The sequence below is a fragment of the Diadema setosum genome, chromosome 1, assembly GCF_964275005.1.
Source record: "Diadema setosum chromosome 1, eeDiaSeto1, whole genome shotgun sequence".
Classification (NCBI taxonomy): Eukaryota; Metazoa; Echinodermata; class Echinoidea; order Diadematoida; family Diadematidae; genus Diadema; species Diadema setosum.
In genome coordinates this window covers 2,109,072-2,129,834 of record NC_092685.1, presented here as the reverse complement: position 1 = coordinate 2,129,834, position 20,763 = coordinate 2,109,072, and the positions used below count along the sequence as shown (strand labels likewise).

Genomic DNA, 20,763 nt, shown 5'->3' with positions numbered 1-20,763 from the left:
TTCACATGTATTTTCTTTTTCTCTCTCTTGCGACACTCTTCGACCCACTCATCCAGGTGTCAAGCGAGGGAGCGCTCCATGACTGGCAAATTGACGAGGGTAGTCAGTGGCTCAGCGTGGGAAGTGTCATGTTGATCACCAAGATGTGTCGCAGCATCCGCCACCATCGACTGCACTTTCTGTCCCGCCGGCACGACTCGTCAGCAGCAGAGAAGTGACACACCAGTGCGTCATCCTCCCAAATTTGTCTAGACTACCAGCAGGAGGTGAAGGACTGGGGTCCCCCTAGCACCAGCTGGGCAGGGCTGCAACCCTCTTGGGTCGACTCTGGTGCCAAAGAGAGCTGCACCACCTTCCACGGGTCTCCTTGTATACATCCATCCTTTTTCTTGTTGGACGGCCCCGGTAACCCAGGCCAGGAAATGAAACCCACGGACTCGCCTCGCGTTCACTACAGCCCAGGGCACCAGCAGTCCGCTCCATCCTCCCCCTCCAGGGGATGGGGTACCAGCTTCAAGCACAGGTTCTGTTTTGGGTATGTATGTCATATAATCATCTTTTCTTCCTTCTTGCCATCCTCTCTTTCTCTCCTAAAGTCATATCTATGGATCCATTACTGTTCATGGAGGAAATAAAGTCATTTTCCTTGTTTATATTTCATTCATATCTGCTGAATAGGAGTAAAACATCAACAGTCATATTTACTACCAGTGTTCAGCAATAGATTCTGTATTCTCTCCTAAATTTGTAAGATCTGTCATAGTGGGTGACATGACATTGCTTCCTGCAACAGTTGCTCCAGTCTTTGTTTCTTCAAGGGCTCAGGATTATGGTAACTGTTGTGATAGGGTAAGGGTTGTGATAGGGTATTAGGTTTAGTTTGATGTGAGCACTAGGGTTAGGGTTATGTTTTCTATATGTTTTGCTTAGCATGCAGAAATTTCATGGCAGCAATTGTTGCAGGAGCAAATGTCATGGAACCATCATAGTGAAGGCAAACATTCCAACTGCTTCAAATTGCAGCCACAAACCATCTTTCCTCCCTGATCAGTCGTGATGACACAAGAAGGTGTGAGTGTCACATAAAGGAGAGTGTCATGATCGGAATTAGGGACTTCAAAGGAGAAGGTATTTCTTAATGGTTCTTGTGGTCCAGGAAGGTTCATATTAATTTTACCACTTCCAAAGTTTGCACATGACGGACTGTATGTTTACCATCATGTGACAAATCAACATCCCTCCTCTGTCCCTCCCTCCCTCTCTCTCCTCTTCCTCCTTCTCCTCCTCTTCCTCTCTCACTCTCTCTCTATCTTTCTCTTGCTCTCTGTTTTGGTCAGGCAGTTGTATGTGGAAGAATTTAAGGAGAGCTAAGCTAAGGGAATCGGAGACAGTTTGATATAATGAGGTTTCCAAAAGTTTGCTAATGATGTTTACCTTCTGGCAATAAGCCAATATCTTCACCTGAGTGCCAGAACGGTGTTATTGTTGTCCCATTTCGTTGGACTTAATTCATTTCTGCTTTCAAACTAGTGCACAAGTGCTCTAAATTTAGAAATTGCTGAAGTAAATGAATTCATAGTGACTGTTTGCTTTCTCTTTCCAAGGGAAAAGATCTGGCGAGTTCAAGTTTTCTGGAATGCTGTGCCGACCGAAGTGTTTGTTGGGGTCTTGCAGCGTGATTATCAACACTTGATTCAAAGCTATCTATCATTTGCAAGATTTTGCAGGTGTCTGTCATGACAACTCAATGGATTTGTGTCTTATTTCCATATTTGAGATGTCGAGAATTATGCATTCCTGTCATTTCACTTTCCAAAGTATCTTCTTTGTTATTAAAGAATAAACAACTTCATGCTGCTTCATTTAGCATTATATGAATAGTTGTTATTCTTTTTATATGATTTCTAATGGGTTTTCCTCTTTGTACTGTTTTCTTTTTGCCCTGAGAGATGATGAGAGTGCAGTGGCATTATAAAATATGTCCCTCATGTAGCTGCTGATGAAGCTGAATCCCCCCTGCTAAAATGGAAGAACCATCCTCATTTGACATTTGAAACACGCCCCTTGGGTGCCAAAGGGGGTAAATAACTGTATTAGAACATTTTGTATATATTGAAGAGTTGCATTCTTCTGCATTTTTCTAGAGGGAATTCATTTTTTAGTGTTATGATGATTTTACCTCACTTGTGTGCAAAAAGACCCAATAAATTGTTTTTAATGTCACTAGATAACAATATTGAGCATGACATATGCATTCACAAAGTGAATTCTCTTCCTAAGTTGAAGTTACTAAAGCAAGATGCATTTAAGATGAAATAGAATTACAATACGGGACAATATTGGACTTATGGTATGTGTGCACATGTAGAGAATGCAGCCATCTAGCTGACGTCGAGTCTAGTCTGTAAAGTACTGTGTCATAATGGGAAGAAAAGTAGGTCAGCTTGCCAGAAGGTCAGGGAAGATCCAAGTGCAAACAATAATGGAAGTCCTTTTAGAGTGTGCTGGTGGTACAGCTCATGGAATGAAACTGGCTCAGCTTTGTCCTATGTGGTTGATTCCACTTAAATCTGGACAGTCTACATTACATTATAAAGATCTGACAGTACATACAAACATACACAAAACATATTCTGGAGACTATGTACAACATGTTCAGCAAATACCAAACCAGAAGTTTTAAAGGTTGTTGTATGTATGTTTTTCTTACAAATTGCAATTACTTTGAGTGCCAAAAGATTAGTCATATAAATAGAAGGTTTCTCCTCAAACACTTGCATTCACAAATGTAATTTTTGTTCTTTTCTTTTTTGTTGTGCTTATTTTTTTAATACCACTGTGATAATGAAGACAAAGTAAAGAGTGTACTTCTTAGATGACAATTTATCAATATTTTGCCCAGTATATATTTAGACTTACCATCAGTTGTCCAAACATTCCATGTACTTGTTCGGATTCGAGACTTTATTAGTTAAGCAGATTTATAATGGTGACAATATATATAGATATATATTAGTGAAAAATTGAGCAAAGAAAATAGGATTCCAATCTCAGCTGTGTCACACCTTGTTACATGATTGAATTTGAATCATAGAAATGTAAGAAAACAGAGATTTATCACCTAGTATTAACAAGTTTAATCTAATTGATAATGAACCCATTACAAACCTAATCTTTTATAGCCCAGGAAAATCATTTCAGCAAAGTTTTTGTTGTTTAGAAAATCATATTAGACTGCCCATCCAAGTGTAACAATGGACTGCAGTGGTATCTTTGGCTGAACTGATAAAGATTCACAGCTATATCATTCCTGAGTGACTTACAGGAAATTAATTCTGAGGTGGTCCTCTGTTTCTCAATGCATGTAAACTAGCAACACACTAACTTGAATTAAGACTCATTCTAAAGTATATCATAAAAATAAGCTGGTCAATTTGTTTATCAAGTACTGTAAAAATAGACATTGCTTTATTTGTGTACAAGCCTTTCCTTGACATACTCTAGAGAGTGTGCGATTGAAACAGCAAAATGTAAAGAAACTCACCGAAAGGAACTAATTAGGTGGCAGCAAACATATCATTCCTGATTAATTGTCCTTGGAATACTGTCAGACCAATTGATATTTATTCTGCTGGGGGCACGCCGCGGGAAATGAGGAAAGGCGAGCACAAAGCGAGGAAGGAGGGTGAGGAAGGTAGAGTCCTATTGATTGGGAGACGGGAAGTGTTATTCAATGTCTCAAGGAGACATCTTTCTAAAAATCAAGATGGTGATATTGCCTCTGACAACGTCGGCACAGCAAAGAGGTCCTACTCTATGTCAAAATAACTTTGCCCAGTTTCATCGAGGCGAGAGAATGCACAATAGGACTTGATAGCTAGAGCTTTCCACTAGCTGGGGGGAAGCGTGGCATGCTATTGTGTTGTCATAGCTGTGGGCAGCTTTATTTTTTCCTTTCCAGACACTTGCAATAACCTGCACTACTCTGAATGCAGCAAATCAGATATCTAGTTTAAAGCACAGGGGATGCTTTCATCATCAGCGATGATATCCTTTCTTACATCCTGATCTATTCATCTTCACATGCTTGTAGCTGTCATAATTTGACGTGATCTCTTCTTTAGCATAATCAGGAGACTACTTTCCCAGATCCTGTTTCTGTTGGTTTTGAGACAGAGGGCAATGAATGATTTGGAACCATTTTAGAAAAGACAAGACAGATTCCTGAAATGAGATTAGTTTGTAATATATGGAGCAATAATAGCTGGTAGGATTCTCCTGAGACTCGCTAGTAATCATATTTCTGTACCTTTCTGCAAACCACCGTCAGAATTTCAGAGCATGGATTCATAGACAATGACAAACTTTTGCTCTAAGATAATCTAATTGATTCTCTCAGGTCTGGCTGATCACTTATCTAAATGCCACAGGGATATCTTACTATATGCACTGCTAGCCTACATCCATAACCCATTTAGCATATACATATCTTTATGAGAAAGTAAAGGAAGCTTGCAGCAGTAATCAACCTTATTTACAGTTCAGCTTAATTGTTACGTGCACTGATTACAGAAAAAAAAAAACATCCATCAAAGAAGGGGAAAAAAATCAAATAATGTGGTTGAAGAAAGAGGCATCATTTCTATGCATATGTATCAGTTGTGTCAAAAAGGAAAGAGAAATTTGCACTGATGTAGAATTGCAACAAAGGCAAAGATATCATCGCTTCCTATACATTAATTCCACACCTGTCATGCGAACCTGTTTTTTTTTTTTTTTTTTTTTTGGGGGGGGGGGCATGTTCCACTGTAGATGCTGTAGTCATGGCGTCAAAATTAGATTCCTGCCATGAATTGATTCATCACTGCATGATTGATGCCAAGTTAAAGTTTAAGATGTCTAGCAAATGGCTCGGTGTCAAAATGTCAAGGTCCAATGACTTTATTTTGCCAGTCTTGTCACAATCAATTCACTGTGTATCTAGGCAAGAGATCTTTCTGGACTCATTCCCCCCCCCCCCTCCATTACAGGTGCTTTTACAGCACACATTTGTGGTTCAGTATTGGAAGGATTTTGTCATTTCTCTATTTTACACAAAATTTGTTTTAAATGTCAAACACAAAGTGGTGAGAACTGCCATCAAAATCAAGTAAATCTTTAGACAGTAATCATGTGGAACTGTGTAGTGGTTTGATGTTGCTCATTGGATTAGAAGGTCCGTAGAGAACACTTTCTGTTAAAAACGTGTTATTTTAGTGCAATTTTAGTCTTATTCCTTATACCTCCCACAGGCTTCATTATATTTCATATTATGTACCCCTTTTAGTAAGTAGTTGGGACATAATGTTTCACTTTGTCAATGCTTCTGGGAAACATGCCTTGAATGTTAAAACAAAGAGAAGTCAATAAAGAAGACAATATGTGTTGGATAGATGTAATGCAAGCAATCGTTATATCAGAGATAAATGATATCATTACATGGTGACAAAATAATGAAGTTTGGAAGTAGAATTGTGTTATCATCAGCAGTCCCTATGTATTTCTATTTGATGTATGCGTGAATAACAAAATATGAACCTCAAACCAACAATGTTGGAAGTGACTATGTTCTACAGTAACTGTTAGATTAAGAAAAAAATATACTGCAAAAGTTATGCACATGTGATTTTTATTTTCATAATGGTCATGTTATTACATAATAAGTAACATAGTACAACTCTTTCATTTTTTTTTATATGAAATGTTAGTTTCTGACAATGTACGCTGAATATACCTAGGTATTTCCACCCTATTAGACACTGAGATTTAGCAACTTACCATATTTTTGTGCAAATGGTTAAATCTTTACATCCCATTAAAATTTGCAAATGTGCAAAATTTAAGCTGACCTATCATAACTCTCTGAGAACCATGAACCAGCATTGACATGGATATTAACCCATTGAGGACAGGCCGATTTTGCTACAACACGCATTTCCCATAGACACTTGCTCGAGTATACTCGGGACTCATCCTCAATGGGTTAATGTGAAACAAGGACAGTTAGTCTTCACTGCAGAACCTTTTTTTTCTTTTTTTTCTTTTTCAGACTGATTTGTCATCTACATGTTTCTATAGTGCGATATACCCATGCTGTTTCTTTTGTCATACATGCAGGAAAACAAGAGTTTTGCTTGAAGTTGTCTGTTTAATGATTTCCAAAGATTATACTCTGGTGTCATATATTAAAATTTTTGGTTAAAAAAAAAAATGGGAAAAGCATTCACTTCTACCACAACCCTTTACATTAAGGTGGAAATAGTAAAAGCTTGCATAGAGTAGGAAGACTACACCTTAAACAGTCTGAGATGCTGATCAATATGATTCAGGCCAGAAACTCACAGGAAGCTACAAGGGAGGATTTCCTTTGTTTTCATTTTTGATAATCATTTTCCCAACCTGACTCCAATCTTGAAGAAATCTGGTCATCAACGTATCCCAGATTCACTCCAGTTTTGGAACGGGGGCCCATGAGTCATGCATGGTGTAAGGGTTGACTCCCTGAGCCCTGATACTTGAGCAGTTGCTCACATGAAAGGAACATATCCTTGTATAACAGTAGATTGAAAACATCCTTTATAAACTTGGCCACACCTAGGCTTAGCATTTCCATCATCTTGTCAAATAGTGATTCTTGTAACAACACAACTCATCACTCGACTGTCCGTCCTCTGGGCTCTCTTACTCCTTTTCCTCCCAATGGGTTTCAGACTTGCAAAAGAGCATGTTTGTAGACATGTTTAGAAACATGCTTCAGGTTATTCATGTTAAGTTTATACATCTTAAAGCAAACATGAATAATCTTTTCCCAAACATATTTTTCTAATCAGGTTTGGCCAGCAGTGACCGAGAAGAGTCTATGTATTAAAGGGATGGTATAGTATTGGTTGAGGTGAGGATTCAGAGTTTTTGCAAGATACTTAGAAACCACTATATGAAAGTTTAACAAGCATATGATTCTAAAAAGCAATTCAAAGTTCAGTTGATGAAAATTGGAAATGGCTGAGATATCCAAAAACATAGCAAAACAAAGTGATCCTAAGAAAAGATGGGTCTAACCTTTATTAGGATTGCTTTGTTTTAGATATTTTTGGATATGCTTTGGATGCAAAATTCATTTTTATTTGCTACCATTCACATACATTGAAAAAAAAATAAGGCTGCAAATGAATGTTTTGATCCAGACTCTTCATGCTGGAACAATGACTAAAACATGACCCTGGGCACCAAGTGTTCAGACCTGTGTGTGGCAAGTTGCATTATGGGATTAAAAAAAAACAATTGGGAATGGTTTCTTCCTGTGCTTCACACCAAAGAAATCATTGTTTTCTCGGTTTCACCCACCACACACGACAAATTATTGTCAGGGTTTTAAAAAGAAAATCATGCAGAACTGATTTTTTTTTTTCCCATCATGATGCACACATCGCAAGAGGTAACTTTTTTTTTTTAAAATTTGTGTGTCTACACAAAAGAATGAACAGTGTCCGCATCATTTTGCAAAACTTGCTGTGCAAGTGTGTGTGTGTGTTTGAATGCAGCTAATGATGAAATAATAAGTTTTGCAGCAAAACCTGTCAGGATTTGATGGGTTAAAAGAAACTGGAGAGGAAAAGGTCCTAAGCGAAGCGTTCTAATCATGCAAACACCTGAACAATACAATCCCATCACAAGCTCAATAGCCTACAAGTAGGTGATAAGTGCATGATAAGAGAATAGGATGCATTGAAGAGTTCTTGCGTGTAGAAGAATCTCCAGAAATCATCTCCTTCAGATACTAGCCCAAGGCAGATTTTTTTTTTTTTTTTCAGAATGAAATGAATATTGTCAACTCAAACTCTGTAATCTCCAATGCTTTGACTTTCATTCTCTCTCCTCTGCATCAGAGCACTGTATCAACATATAATGTTGAGGTTTTGTTCCATCTGTCAGCAGTATAAACTTAACAAGGTTTTTGGTGTATTGAGCACGTGGAATGAAAGCAAAAAAGAAAACACTATGAGAGGGGAGAAAGGTAAGAGGAAAATAAGCTCAGCAGGATTTCTTCATAAACCTCTTACTGATATCTGATAGCTTTCTGATCCAAGAAGATTTTGCACTTCTTAGTCACATTAATAAAATTCTCTACTACATCAGACAGTAAAGAAACTTCTCTGATAGTAATCATAGCCTTTATCCCAGACACTGTTATTTTTTTTTTCAACTGATTTCTGTCCAACCATGTGGAAACCTTGTAGTCTTCCTCTGTATTCAAGTTAAATTTCTCAAATGATTTGGAATGAATGGAACATAAGACAAAAAGCTATGGAATGCCATGTCCTTTCATGTTTCAATGAATGTGACATGTTGATCACTCCCACATACAAATTACAAAAGGTGAAATATAATAATTTCACATACCTCCCATTGTTTTGTACACAAAAATATGCTAGAAATCATATTTTTCAGTCAATGATTTATCAACTACAAGTCCTTTCTCCCCCGATATCATTGTGATTACATTATTTCAAGGCTAAGGTGATGGAATTAATACAGTAATTGTGGTAAAATATTCATTTTATGATGAGCCAATAAGCTTGAATTTTTAAGTCACATCATCATGCACAGACTCACAGTCAATATTAGAATTATTAGTCACCCCATCCAGAGCATTACACTACATGTATTTTTTTTTCCAACTTGTGCAAAGTAAGGGCTCCATGATCTGAATTTGCAAATACACATAAAACATGCCTGGCAGATTTGATTTATTTGCACAAGGCAAATGTGCAAGTGGCTTTGTAGCAACCTACATTCAGTTGCTGACATCTGAAGATTGGGGTAAATGATTTAAAATCAGCAAAAGCAGGAGAATTACACCAAATATCAATGAAATTTGAGCTCGGTTGGATGAATATGAAGAAAACTATGATTTCCTAAATTCTAGTACATTATCTGTTACACAGCATCCTACTTGCTCTCTGATACATTAATACAACCTTTTAAGTAAGCAAGAGAATATTACAGATCAGCAGTTGCGATCTTACAAATTTAATTTGTAGAGTGAGACAAATTAAAGAAAGTTCACACCTCAATCTTTTAAGTCTTTGTAAGTGATGTCTAGGATATAGTTCTTTTTAGTTGATCTGTCTTGGTACTTTGATACATATGATGTCTAGGGTATAGTTCTTATCTTATTTGTACTGAATTTTATATTTTTCCTTGCCATTTACAATATAATCAATCTAAAAACGTGATGTCAGTTAACACTTGTAAGTTTTGATGAACTTTCTTATCAGCCTGGCATGAAGACTAATGATATTTGAAACACCCCACTTCCTATTTCCATAAGCTACCAATGGAATACCAGATTTGTGGAATTACTAGTAGATATTCAAATGGCTTGAATAGTGTCATTTGCCCCGTTAAGCTCAGGTATTTAGCAATTTGTGGGCTTTGTTTTCCTGTTTTCATTCTACACATCTCCATCCAGTGAGTAGTATATTCATAACTTTGCATAATATGTGGAGCTAATCAGCATGTGGATGAGGAAGTGAACTTTAAATCAGTTGTGGAGGCCACCTTACAAATTAACCATTTCATATCATGAAATCAGGGTACCATTTTTCTCCTTTCAATGAATCTTTGTCATTGTAGTGTCCATGTTCTTAAAAAACAAATACTTTCTGTGACCATTCTGCCTGAAGTATTACTTTCTGTATGTTATTAATTTCTGTTCATTGTGATGGGCTTGTTGGAGAGTAGCCAGACTTTGTGTGAAACAGCGGTCAGTTTCATTATTCTATTTCCTTGTCTTTGAGGGAAAACAGTCACAGGACATTGCAGGCTTAGGTTTAGGTTTAGGCCCTGGGTTTGGTTTAGATGGGGCTTCAGGTTTCCAACTTTTATTGTGAGATAATGAGAAACCTCTTACGAAATATGAAAGAGCATGTAATTCTAGGACGAATTGAAAATTTATTTGATGAAAATTTATTTTGAAATGGCTGAGATATCAGAAACAAGGCAATCGTTGTAAAAGGTGGGACCCACTTTTTATTAGGATTGCTCTTTTTACTTTGTTTCTGGATATTTCAGCCATTTCAAAATCAATTTTCATCAAATAAACTTTCAATTCCTTTAAGAATTGTGTGCTCTTTAACATTTTATGGAGTGGTTTCTAATTATCTCACAAAAAGTTAAGAGCTAAATCCTCACCCTGACCAATACTGTATCATCCCTTAATGTTCAGATCATTGTAAAAATACTTCAAAGTCTCACAGTTGTTCACAGGAATGATCAGAACATCTTTGTTTTACTGAATGCTGCACTTGTCACCTATGTGAAGCATTCAATGATAATGAATGAATAAAATTGATTTTATGGTATACTCCAGTGAGCAAGTGGAATGTTTTCATCAAGAGTCAATTCTTCATCTAGAGCAGTGCTTTCTAACAAGGGCTGCTTGGCTAACTTTAGCCCCATTAGTGTTGTCTCTTCCCTCATACCGGTCATTCCTAGCTGGCAATGATTGCTTCACATCGGGCTGTAAACATCTTCCAGAAACAGGAAATCCTTCCAGGCAATCTGTGATCAATTTTTCTTCCCAGGGAAAGTCTCCTCTCTGAATATCTGCAAGTGTTTTCCCTTCTACTCATGTTTTTAGCCTTGCTCAGTCAACCCATTTTCTCTTCAAACATGCTACTGTGAATGATATTTCATTCTGGCCAAGAGTCAGATGTTGCTTTCATGTAAGATTCATGGTTTCTGTGTCAAATATGTTACTAGTTCTCATGTATGATGTTTGTGCATCAGACTTTTTTTTTCTGTGTATCATTTGCATTTGTGGGAAGATTTTAGAGGCAATTTGAGAGACTGTGCCGAGACTAGTGATAGTAATGGCTGTGATAGATAGGTCTGTCCTGAATTCAGATGTTCAATGGAGGAAGAGAAGGTTGTTGCCCTCTTTCCTTCTCTTTAAGTCTTTAAATACTGCAGTATCAATTTTCTCTCCCATTAGTGGGTCCTATTTGATCTGACACAGACTGAGTCTTTTTTATGATGAAGGTAACTTGACAACATGCCAGCTAAATTTGCATTCAATTTCCCCTTTTTTCAATTAAATAGGTTTTCCTATTTGGGGAGAATTTTTTCTTTGTATTTCATAGAACAACTTTAGTGGCCACCAGTGACTTTGACAGGAGAGGACTGCAACTCATATTTGCGCTCATGAAAAATAAGTTAAGTAAATGCCTCTGGCGATGAAATGCAACTCCAGAAACTGAAGCAATATGATGGAAGTGGGGTAGGGAGTAAAGAAAGCAGTACCTGGGAAGGATATGATGAAAGGAATATTCCACGAGTGCATTAACTCACACTTTATGGGTTAGATTCTTATCCCATATTACTTACTCCTAACCAGATGAGCTTGGATTAAACCCTTCCCTCTATGGCAAGTCATGAACAGTTAAAGTGGGTGGAAAAAGGTCTCATGCCCTTTTCGAGACCGTGAACAAAATTGATCAGGATCTTTTTATGCTAATGGAAAGAAGATTATTTTTCATAGTCTGATATATGGAAATTAATATTTCAGTATTACATTTCAAAGCTGATTTGTGCCAGTATTATGTCATTAATAGATCTCAAAACTGGCATTTCTCTTATATCATTCCAGTGATCTACCCCTTCGTAATCATTGAATTGCTATGATTTTATGCTTCTCAGTTTTATATGCAAATTGGATGGAAGGATCATTTTAACAAGTATGGATAATCTTTTAGTACTGTCCAGTATTTGTAGATGTCTCAAAATTCACCGTTGTTTGCAAAACAAAAGTTACTTCTTGTTAGGAAGTTAACCACAATTACTTCTTGTTAGGAAGTTAACAACAATTGACTTACAGCCATACTTCACTTTTACTCGATTAGGGACACAGTGAATAGTTTGACATGGAAAATACCAGAAGCATGGAGAAGAAATGTTGTAATTCCTCATACATTTCAATTTCTTTGTTAAAGGGGAATGGTGGATTGATGAATTTTCTCTATATTTTCCTTATATCATCCCTTATATGTGTCATCACAAACTGTAGTAGTCTTCTCATTCAGTGATGGCTGCACCAAAATCCATAACTTTTGAACAGATTCTCTGATTTTCTCAAATTTTCACTGGTGTGTTCTACTAATGTTGCTGTATGCATTCAATCCACATAAAGAATTGGTTTTGTACCATCGAATTCCACGATGTGTGATCAAATTTTGAGAGATATATGATTGTGAAACATTGTACAAAATCTTGGAGTATTTCAGTCCCTTGAATTATCATTGTAGTCCTTACATAGCAACATGTCTGTTCTCATTGGATTTCTATTGCAGGTGGATAGAAAACGACTTCTGTTTCACTTGGTACATAGGAAGAAAACATATTGCCTTTCCCTCCCCTCAATTAACATATTCTGTGACAATCAATAGCAGAAACTGGAGCAGGTGTGTGTGTGTTTACTTCTTTTCTGTCAGTATCAGCTTTCTTGGTGTTTTTTTTTTCTCTGTTTCCAACTCAGGGTAAATGCTCAAAAAAGGAGAATACTGCATTAATTTTGTGGAGCAGCTATGCATCAGGTTACTAGGTTAGCTCTAATTTCTTTCCAGTTTTTTTTTTTCTTCCTTTCTGGCAAAAGGATATGTGTTTTTTAACAGTCAAGCCTGTTTAACATGTAGTGTAGTTAATGTCTTTATGTCGGTGGAAGATTGAAGTATGTTGTCACTCTTTCTGTCGGTAATTTGTCAGTGTGATTGATAATGTTTGTGAGACCATACCCTCCGTATTTACACAGGTATGAAACCCTGTGCTAGAATGCAAATTATCAGGCATTTGTCTGTGTTTGTATCACAGTTCCAAAGGTTATTTCTTGATGTAGATTTTTTTCTTTCTGCCACTGAAATTCTTCGATTTGAGCATGGATGGTAAATCTGATGATGATTCAAAGAGAGAAAGAGAGAGAGAGAGAGATAGACAGACAGACAGACAGAAAAGTAAAACCCACTATAGGTCATGGACGGAGTTTTTTTCCAAGAGGGGTCTGTCTGCGTCATTAGGGGAAGAGGGCAGCAGGGCAGTGACATTTAATGCCAGTTTGTCTCATCAGCACTGATTAAAGAGTGAGGCTTGTTCTGCACTCGGAACGATAGGGTATCTTTGTGATACCCATCTCTTGAGGAAAGGATTTGCTTTCTGCAAGCCTCCTATGTATACCACAAAGGGCATTGGCCACTCCTCAGATAATTCAGCACTTACCAGAAGGATGAAAACTAGGTTTTTATGATACAGCTGAATTTGACAGTCTACCATGATCTATCATCATATCAGAATCATAGGATTCCTTCATCAATGACAATCTTAATTTTTTTGGCCAATTTACGATATGAAGAAGATGAGAAACTTTTAGTTTTGAAACTTTGTAAGTAAGAATACTAGACATTTAGTGCATTCTTATGTTAGGTTTCTTATGATAGTTAACAGACCCAAAACACCACTGAAATTAAACTCAGGGCTTGAAAACGTGTGAACCAAGAACAATCTGATTTGTGCTTCACATAGAATTTTCCACGCAGATGATTACTGTATATTGCATACATGGCAATCCTACTTCCATCTTGTAACCTAATCATAAAGTAGACAAAGATTTTAGTCAAATATTATCAATTATTCAGAACAAATTTTTGGCAAAATCAGGTAGCAACTTCCTCTTGAAATTTGTTTTCATTTATGTAAGCAAAATGATGCTAAGGCTATATGTTTTCAAAAATTCAATTTTTTAGATATGTTTTTTTTTTTTTTTAGATATATGTATATATTTTTTAAAGATATATATGACTTAGCATAGAAGAACTGTGGACACATTTGCTGTGGAATCTATCATATCCCAAGCATTCTCCATAACTTTGTATGTGTGCGTAAGATAAATGTCAAATCAAGTCTTCATTTAGATTTGAAAAGGGAGAGAAAAAGCTGCAATCTCACTCAGCTACATGCAAGGAACTGAAGTATCAGAAACAATGTATACCATGAGATGTAGGACAGCGAAGGCTAACTGCATCCATTCACAACTCATCTACGTCATATCTTCACTGAATGGAGATAAGGGCGGCCAAACAAAGCAGTTCTGATGAAGCGATAGTTGTTTCAGATAGCTGTCTTGGTGAAGGATTGGGACTTTTTGATCCATATCCACAGCTTTGTTGAAAGGACATCCTGTGAGAGTATGCCTGCAATGTGGAGATGACGCGGCAGACTGTTTTCTATCTTTGCTCCAGTTTATAGAGATGGGCAGAACAAACTTTTGTTTGAATCAGTGCTGGGAGGAGTTTGTCTATTTTATGTGAAAGAGCTTTGAAAAGTTACCCAAGGGCTTGATTTATGACTCATCAAAGATGTTCAATTCAAGATTTTAGTTGTATAGAAATTGTTGTGGATTTTGTGTATTCAACCAGACTACTTCTAAGACCCCGTTTGCAGTGCGGGGCCGGGATCGGCCGCGGCTCGGCCGCGGCCGAGCCCGACCTCAATTGCGCAGCCGAGCCTCGCAATTTTGTCCGTTTACACTGCTGGGCTCGGCCGCGCTTTTAATTCAAACCTTTTAATATTTTGTCGTAGTGGCGCTCTGCTTGTAAACAAACGCAATTTGGTATTGTCTGGTTTTCAGACCCTTTGCCAACTGAATTCCGTAGCGACGAAGTCGCCGTTCGGGCAAAGGCCTTTGCCGAAGGACAAAAATCCTTTGCAGGACAAAACCACCTTAAACTATACTAGTTTTCGACATTGAGGGGGTTAACATCCTGAATAGCGAAATATACAGGCAGAGGGTTTGGAAGCCAGACTAAAATTGGCCGCGCATTTGGCCCAGTTTGCGTTTACACTGAATAAAGGCCGGCTCGGCCGCGGCTCGGCCGGGGCCGAGACCACCTCCAGAGCGAGGCCAAATGCGAGGCCAATTTTGGCCTCGCATTTGGCCTTTTGTGCGTACACTGAAATGAAGGTGGACTCGGCCGCGGCCGAGCCGCGGCCGAGCCTCGCACTGTAAACGGGGTCTTTGTGTATTATTCAGGAATTCACATGTAGGAAATTAAAATGGGTATTCACAGCTTTTTTTTTTTCTTGTGGAAACAGTCTTTAAATTCCAACTAAGTACAACATGTAGGTGCACAACGTGTATGTGTACCATGATTTATTTTTGTTTGCTTATTATGTATATTTTTATTCACAATTTTTGCTAAATGTTTACAATATTATTAGCAGTGATGATTAATAAGCATACGTGCTTCTCAGGCCTGATATGCATTATTGTGCTTTCACTACAGAAATGTTGTTAACTCTTTTTTTTTTTAATACATCAGAATTCACAACATAGTGTTTCCTTGCAAAGAAAGTTGCCTAAAGCAGGGCTCCATGCTAACTGTTTTCTTTGGTGGCGGATTCAGTCTAACACTGAAATCTTAAAATCTGAAATTTTGGTAGCCTAAAAATGAAATGTAGTAGCCCCAAATAAAAGGAAATGAAGCAATCCATTTTTAATCTGAATTACCCAATCATGCCACCAAAATATAACATTTTGTTTTTTGGAGTTTGATTCCTCAACATCAATTTTCAGTGGCACTAGGCCACTGATAATGTCAAGCCCTGCCTAAAGGGACTGTACAGTACTGGTTGAGGTGAGGATTCAGGTTTATAACATCTTTTGGTGAGATAATGAGAAACTTCTTATGAAATATGAAAGAGCACGCAATTTTAAGAAGGATTCAAGATTTATATGATGAAAATTGGCCTTGAAATGGCTGAGATATCCAAAAAAGTGATCCTAATAAAATTGACAGGCCACAACTTTTATTAGGATCTCTTTGTTTTACCTTGTTTTTAGATATCTCAGTCATTTCAAAACCAATTTTCTTCAAATTAACTTTTGATTCCCCTTAGAATTGTATGCTCTTTAACATTTCATGGGGTGGTTTCTAAATATCTTTCAAAAATATTACAAGCTGAATCCTCACCTCAACCAGTACTGTACAGTTCCTTTAAAGGACCAAATGTTCTTGATTTCATTTGAGTTTAGCATCTTCTTTAATGTAGAATCCTGTGAGGGGCAAGTGACTGCAGCAAAGAACTCTGTTGGGATGATACAAAGATAAAATGGAAGAGAAAGAGAGAGAGAGAGAGAGAGAGAAAGCAACATTACAGTTCACAGAATTACTGAGAGTGAGTTGGGAAAGAAGCATGCAGCCATTGCATCTTCATTGAGTTTGGATCCTAAGTCATTTCATCTCTTCATTCATCTCATGGAAACATCGGATGTTGTCGTTCTCCCTCCTCAAGAAAAAAAAAAAAAGAGGAGAACTGAAAAAAAAAAAGATTATGACCTTGTTTGATAATCTTGTCAGTCTTTTCATGGCAGCAAAAGATGATAATGTCTGTCCAGGTACATAACGTCCAGTCTATTCCTCTCTCCTCGCTGCATCAGTCTCGTAACATTTGTACTACTCTGCCATCACATCGAAGAGAAAATATGATACATGTAATTGAGAGGAGCATTTATTTTTAGAATATTAATCCCACTTATCAGACACACAGACCTTGATGTGCCATTACTTGGATGGTATTGATGTCAGAATGTGATATGTCAGTTACAAGAAACCTTGCCCAATCTAATCTTCGTTTCTGGGAACGCATGGATGTAGGAAGAGACACGTCTTCCCCATCAAAGCCAGCGACATGTAAGCTATCTTCCTGTCTTCTTTAATGCATGTCACCAGTTGTTAACACATGTGTTTGTTATTGTATGGATCAAAGGAGGGACACTGCAGTAAGAGTATTGTATTAACGAGAGGAGACAGATGATGAGTCAAGTTTTTGTGCAATTATATCTTTAAATTTCAGAATATCTCAAAAGAATTCCAGTCTAAGCATCTCATGGAATTGTCAATAAAACTGTAGAGTTCACTTCCCACAATCAGCAGACTTTGCGAGTCATTGATGCATAGATCAGCTGGTAATGAACATGCTAAATGTTATGAAGGCTGTGATACAATGTCCTGAAACTATCATGCTTTGCAAACCACAAAGGTAGATGATCATGCCTCTCATGCAGCATGCAGAGAAAGAAAGTGATCAATTCATTCCTCAAAACATGTTTGTTTGTTTTTTAGTAGGTTCCGCATCAATTTCTGTGAACTAATGAATGGTTTAAAAACAAGGAGGTGATACATATGTTGGGAAATCTCTGAATTATGCCAAGTCATTATAGAGTTCACGGGAATGGGTAGAAGGAATCTGCATTCTTTCCTTGCATATTTTTTACATTTTGAGTCATGATGAATTCAACATTACTCATATTTTTGTGTGATAACCATCACTTCGTCTGTCAAGACAAGTTCTCAACTTTTTCTCACACCATTCCTCAGGGGGATAGTTAATTCTCCTGGCTTCTGTGCCCACGTAGCTTTTATCTCCCTACTGCCTTTTATATTCTGCACTCTGCAATATTCTTACCCTCTAATCTCCACTTACTGTGACACCTTTTTATTACCCTGTGAATTTTGGGCTACCCTGGATCTTACATCACTCCATCCAGATTGCTTTATCTCTAGGCTTGCATCATAATCAGTCTTAAAGGGCAAGTCGCCTAACAACAATGTTGTTTGTAATGAAAGTGGTGCTCTTAGGCAATTTCATTTCTTGGGTAAAATTTGTCTTGGAGTGATTATTTGTATGCTGGTGTATAGATGATCTGAAGGTTTCCTGTTCTCACCTCAGGTGACTACTGTAAAACTGGAAATTTTGGCATGCATGAAGCTTTCACAAATTTCGCAAGGAGCAAGGTAAAGTGTGAAAGTAATTTGCAAAAGTTTCATGCTTCGAAAAAGGCAGTCGGCTCCAAATGGCAAAAGTTTCATGCCACAAATGTTTCTGGTTTTACAGTATTGTGATCATATACCTATGATGTTATAGCAATACGTGCTGTATCACACATACACAAACAAACAAACAAACAAACAAACAAACAGAAAATTCTATCAAGGGCATCGTTGCAGATATTTGTACAAAGGGAAAATAATCTGTTGGAAGGTTAATTGGAATGTAGTTATGCACAGGCCTGTCAATTGTAAGACCCACTATGTGACCCCCGGGAGAAGTGCGTCATGGGTGAGTAGTACTTGTGCCAAAATTATGGACTCAGGGCACCGTCAAGGACACCTTTGGTGAGTCGCGCCAGAGATGTTATGGTGGGGCAATGTCAGTCTCTTTACTGGGTGGGTCCCGATGTGCGTCCAATTTAGTCCACTGATGGCACTACTTTCAGCACCGAACGTGCGTTGTATATACGCACGTACGCATAGGACCGGTACCGTATACCGTGGACGCGTCGATCAACGCATGTACATGAATGTAGAATCAGTGAATGCATGTGAACGAGAACTCTTCAAAACAACCAGTATGTAAATACTATTGCAGTTCAAATATTTGACAAATGCAATAATACACTTCAAAGAAACATCAGTTTTTCAAAGCCAATTGAAAATGAATGTACATGTAGGCCTACCTATTCACGATTGCTATCTTTGAAAGTACATGTATTTCGTATGGCAGTGCTGTGCGGTTGCGATTGCTACTGGTTTGGCATTGAAAATAGTCCCGCTATAGCGCAACGTACAATATGCATGCGCATGCACATTAGTTGTAACCGTACAGCAGCACATATTCACGTGCATGCACTGCACGATCCGTATGTACTCGAACGACGAATTTGAATTTGGAGGGGGAAAACGTTCAACAATAAATATTTACAAGGGATATTTTTACATATCAAAACTACTGTTATAATTTTGTTATATTTAAGGTCAAAATTTTCTGTTGATAGATTTTAATTAGTAGCAAAGTGAAAATAAAGAAGACACAAGTTACAGACATCAAGAAACCTCCAAAACCCGATGTGCGTAAGATTTCATGTCAAGTTTGGTTGCAATTTGATTTGAAAGTGCCATCCTGCTTCTGAATTATCTATTAGTTTGCCCCATCCTACTGTGATTGTGAGAGGTCCGTGGTGTGTTTCCTTAGATTGACGAGGGTGGAGTTTTCTTTCCTCCATCACCTGTTCAGTCTCTGACTTATTCCCAAAGATCTATTTCTCTTATCTTTCTGTCCCGCTTTTCTTCCTAACCTCCCTCCATCCATTAGTTATCCAGTGGCTGTCACCGATTGTCACTCCCTTCTCTCTCTCTCTCTCTCGCCCACTTTCTATATCTTTCAAACATTCTTGATACCCCTTCCCCCCCCCCCCCCATTTCTCCATGTCATCAATAAAGTGTTCTGGAAGTGGTTCGGGTTACACCAAACTAATTAAATTTTATTCATCGAATGTTGAAAGACAAACAAACTGCCACTTGGAATTGATCTTCATATGTGTGCTGTGTGCCAACGGCTTGTTTTACATTCCTTTCCACAAACAGGGCATATATGGGCATGTTCTGATGATACCAGTATGGGAGTGAGGTGAATGTTTCTCACAAGAGGTAGTGAACCATGAAATCACGGTGATTAAAACTTCCGCCTGGGGTAATTGAAATTCAATTTATTGTGAACGCTCAGATGCCTGTAGTTCCCTTCCCACTTGCATGGCGCCACATGGTGTTTGTGTGAACATATGGTAAAGCAATGTTCTCTTTAAGGGAAAATGTGATGGTAAATGTGAGACACAAAGGCAAATTTATACCATACTCCACAGGAAGTTAAAGTGTGAAAATACATCACATCACATTCAGGTTCCAGGCTCGAATTGAGCTGTATTAAGTTATTGTCCTTGTCTTAAAATATCTTTTTTTTTTTAAGTTTTTATTTTTGCTCTTGAATGTGAAACAATTGCAAGCAAAAGATGAGGAAAGAGACATCCTCCAATTTCCCAGTAAATGCTGTCACTAAATGTTGTTCATCCATGCTCTAGGCAACATTAAGTTTTTATGACATATACTTTTGTATAATATTAGGCAATTTGCTGTTATGAATTTTGCTGCAAATTGAGAATGCCATGATCTTCAGCTTAGTTGCTACACACAACATTTTGAGTTCTTTCTCTTGACAATTTGTTCATCAGAGCAGTGAATATTGTCATAACTGTAACCTCCATGCATATTGTATTTGTGCACAAATGCAAATTTTTGAAATCTGAGTGCCATACAAAGAAAATGCAGAATGCTACAAATACTGTGCATATTTCAATAGAGTCAAACTTAACCTTACCTTAGATGACATCAGACATTGGGAACAAAAGTGTAATGGATGCATAGAGGAGGATTTACATCAGAAGAAAAATGGCACAAACGGTTGTGCAGGAGTGGCACAAATCAATCTGACCTAGAATGCTTCTTTGAGAATGACAGACTTGGGATGAAATGGCAGCAGGCATTTTTTTTTTTTTTTTTTTGACCTGGCCGGTAGTTGTCCGTCAGTTTTTAATTCCCCCTTCATATTTCTCAAAGCTGTCTGCCCCTACCCCATGTTCCCATACAGTGAGAAAGAAAAAGAAAGAGAGAGAGAGAGAGTTAAGGGACAGTTGCAAAGACTCGAAGGGATTGAAGGGTGATACCTATTTTTGGCTCTTTCAAATTCCTGATGGTCTAACGTCCAGCCTTACCGACTTCTCTCTTCCGAGTTCACAAGAAGTTTGTGACGATCTTCCTGGTTACTATTGTGAATGGGTCATCA

The 20,763-nt window shown here is 37.8% G+C and overlaps 1 protein-coding gene across 1 annotated transcript in view; it reads left to right on the top strand.

The window, feature by feature from the left end:
• Positions 1 to 308: 308 nt before the first annotated feature.
• LOC140246258 (protein dispatched homolog 1-like) overlaps positions 309 to 20,763 on the top strand; it is a 58,707-nt gene continuing 38,252 nt past the window's right edge. Inside the window, exon 1 of the mRNA XM_072325721.1 lies at positions 309 to 535. Coding sequence (XP_072181822.1) covers positions 423 to 535 — 113 coding nt within the window. The 5' untranslated portion in view covers positions 309 to 422. The remainder of the gene's footprint in view (positions 536 to 20,763) is intronic.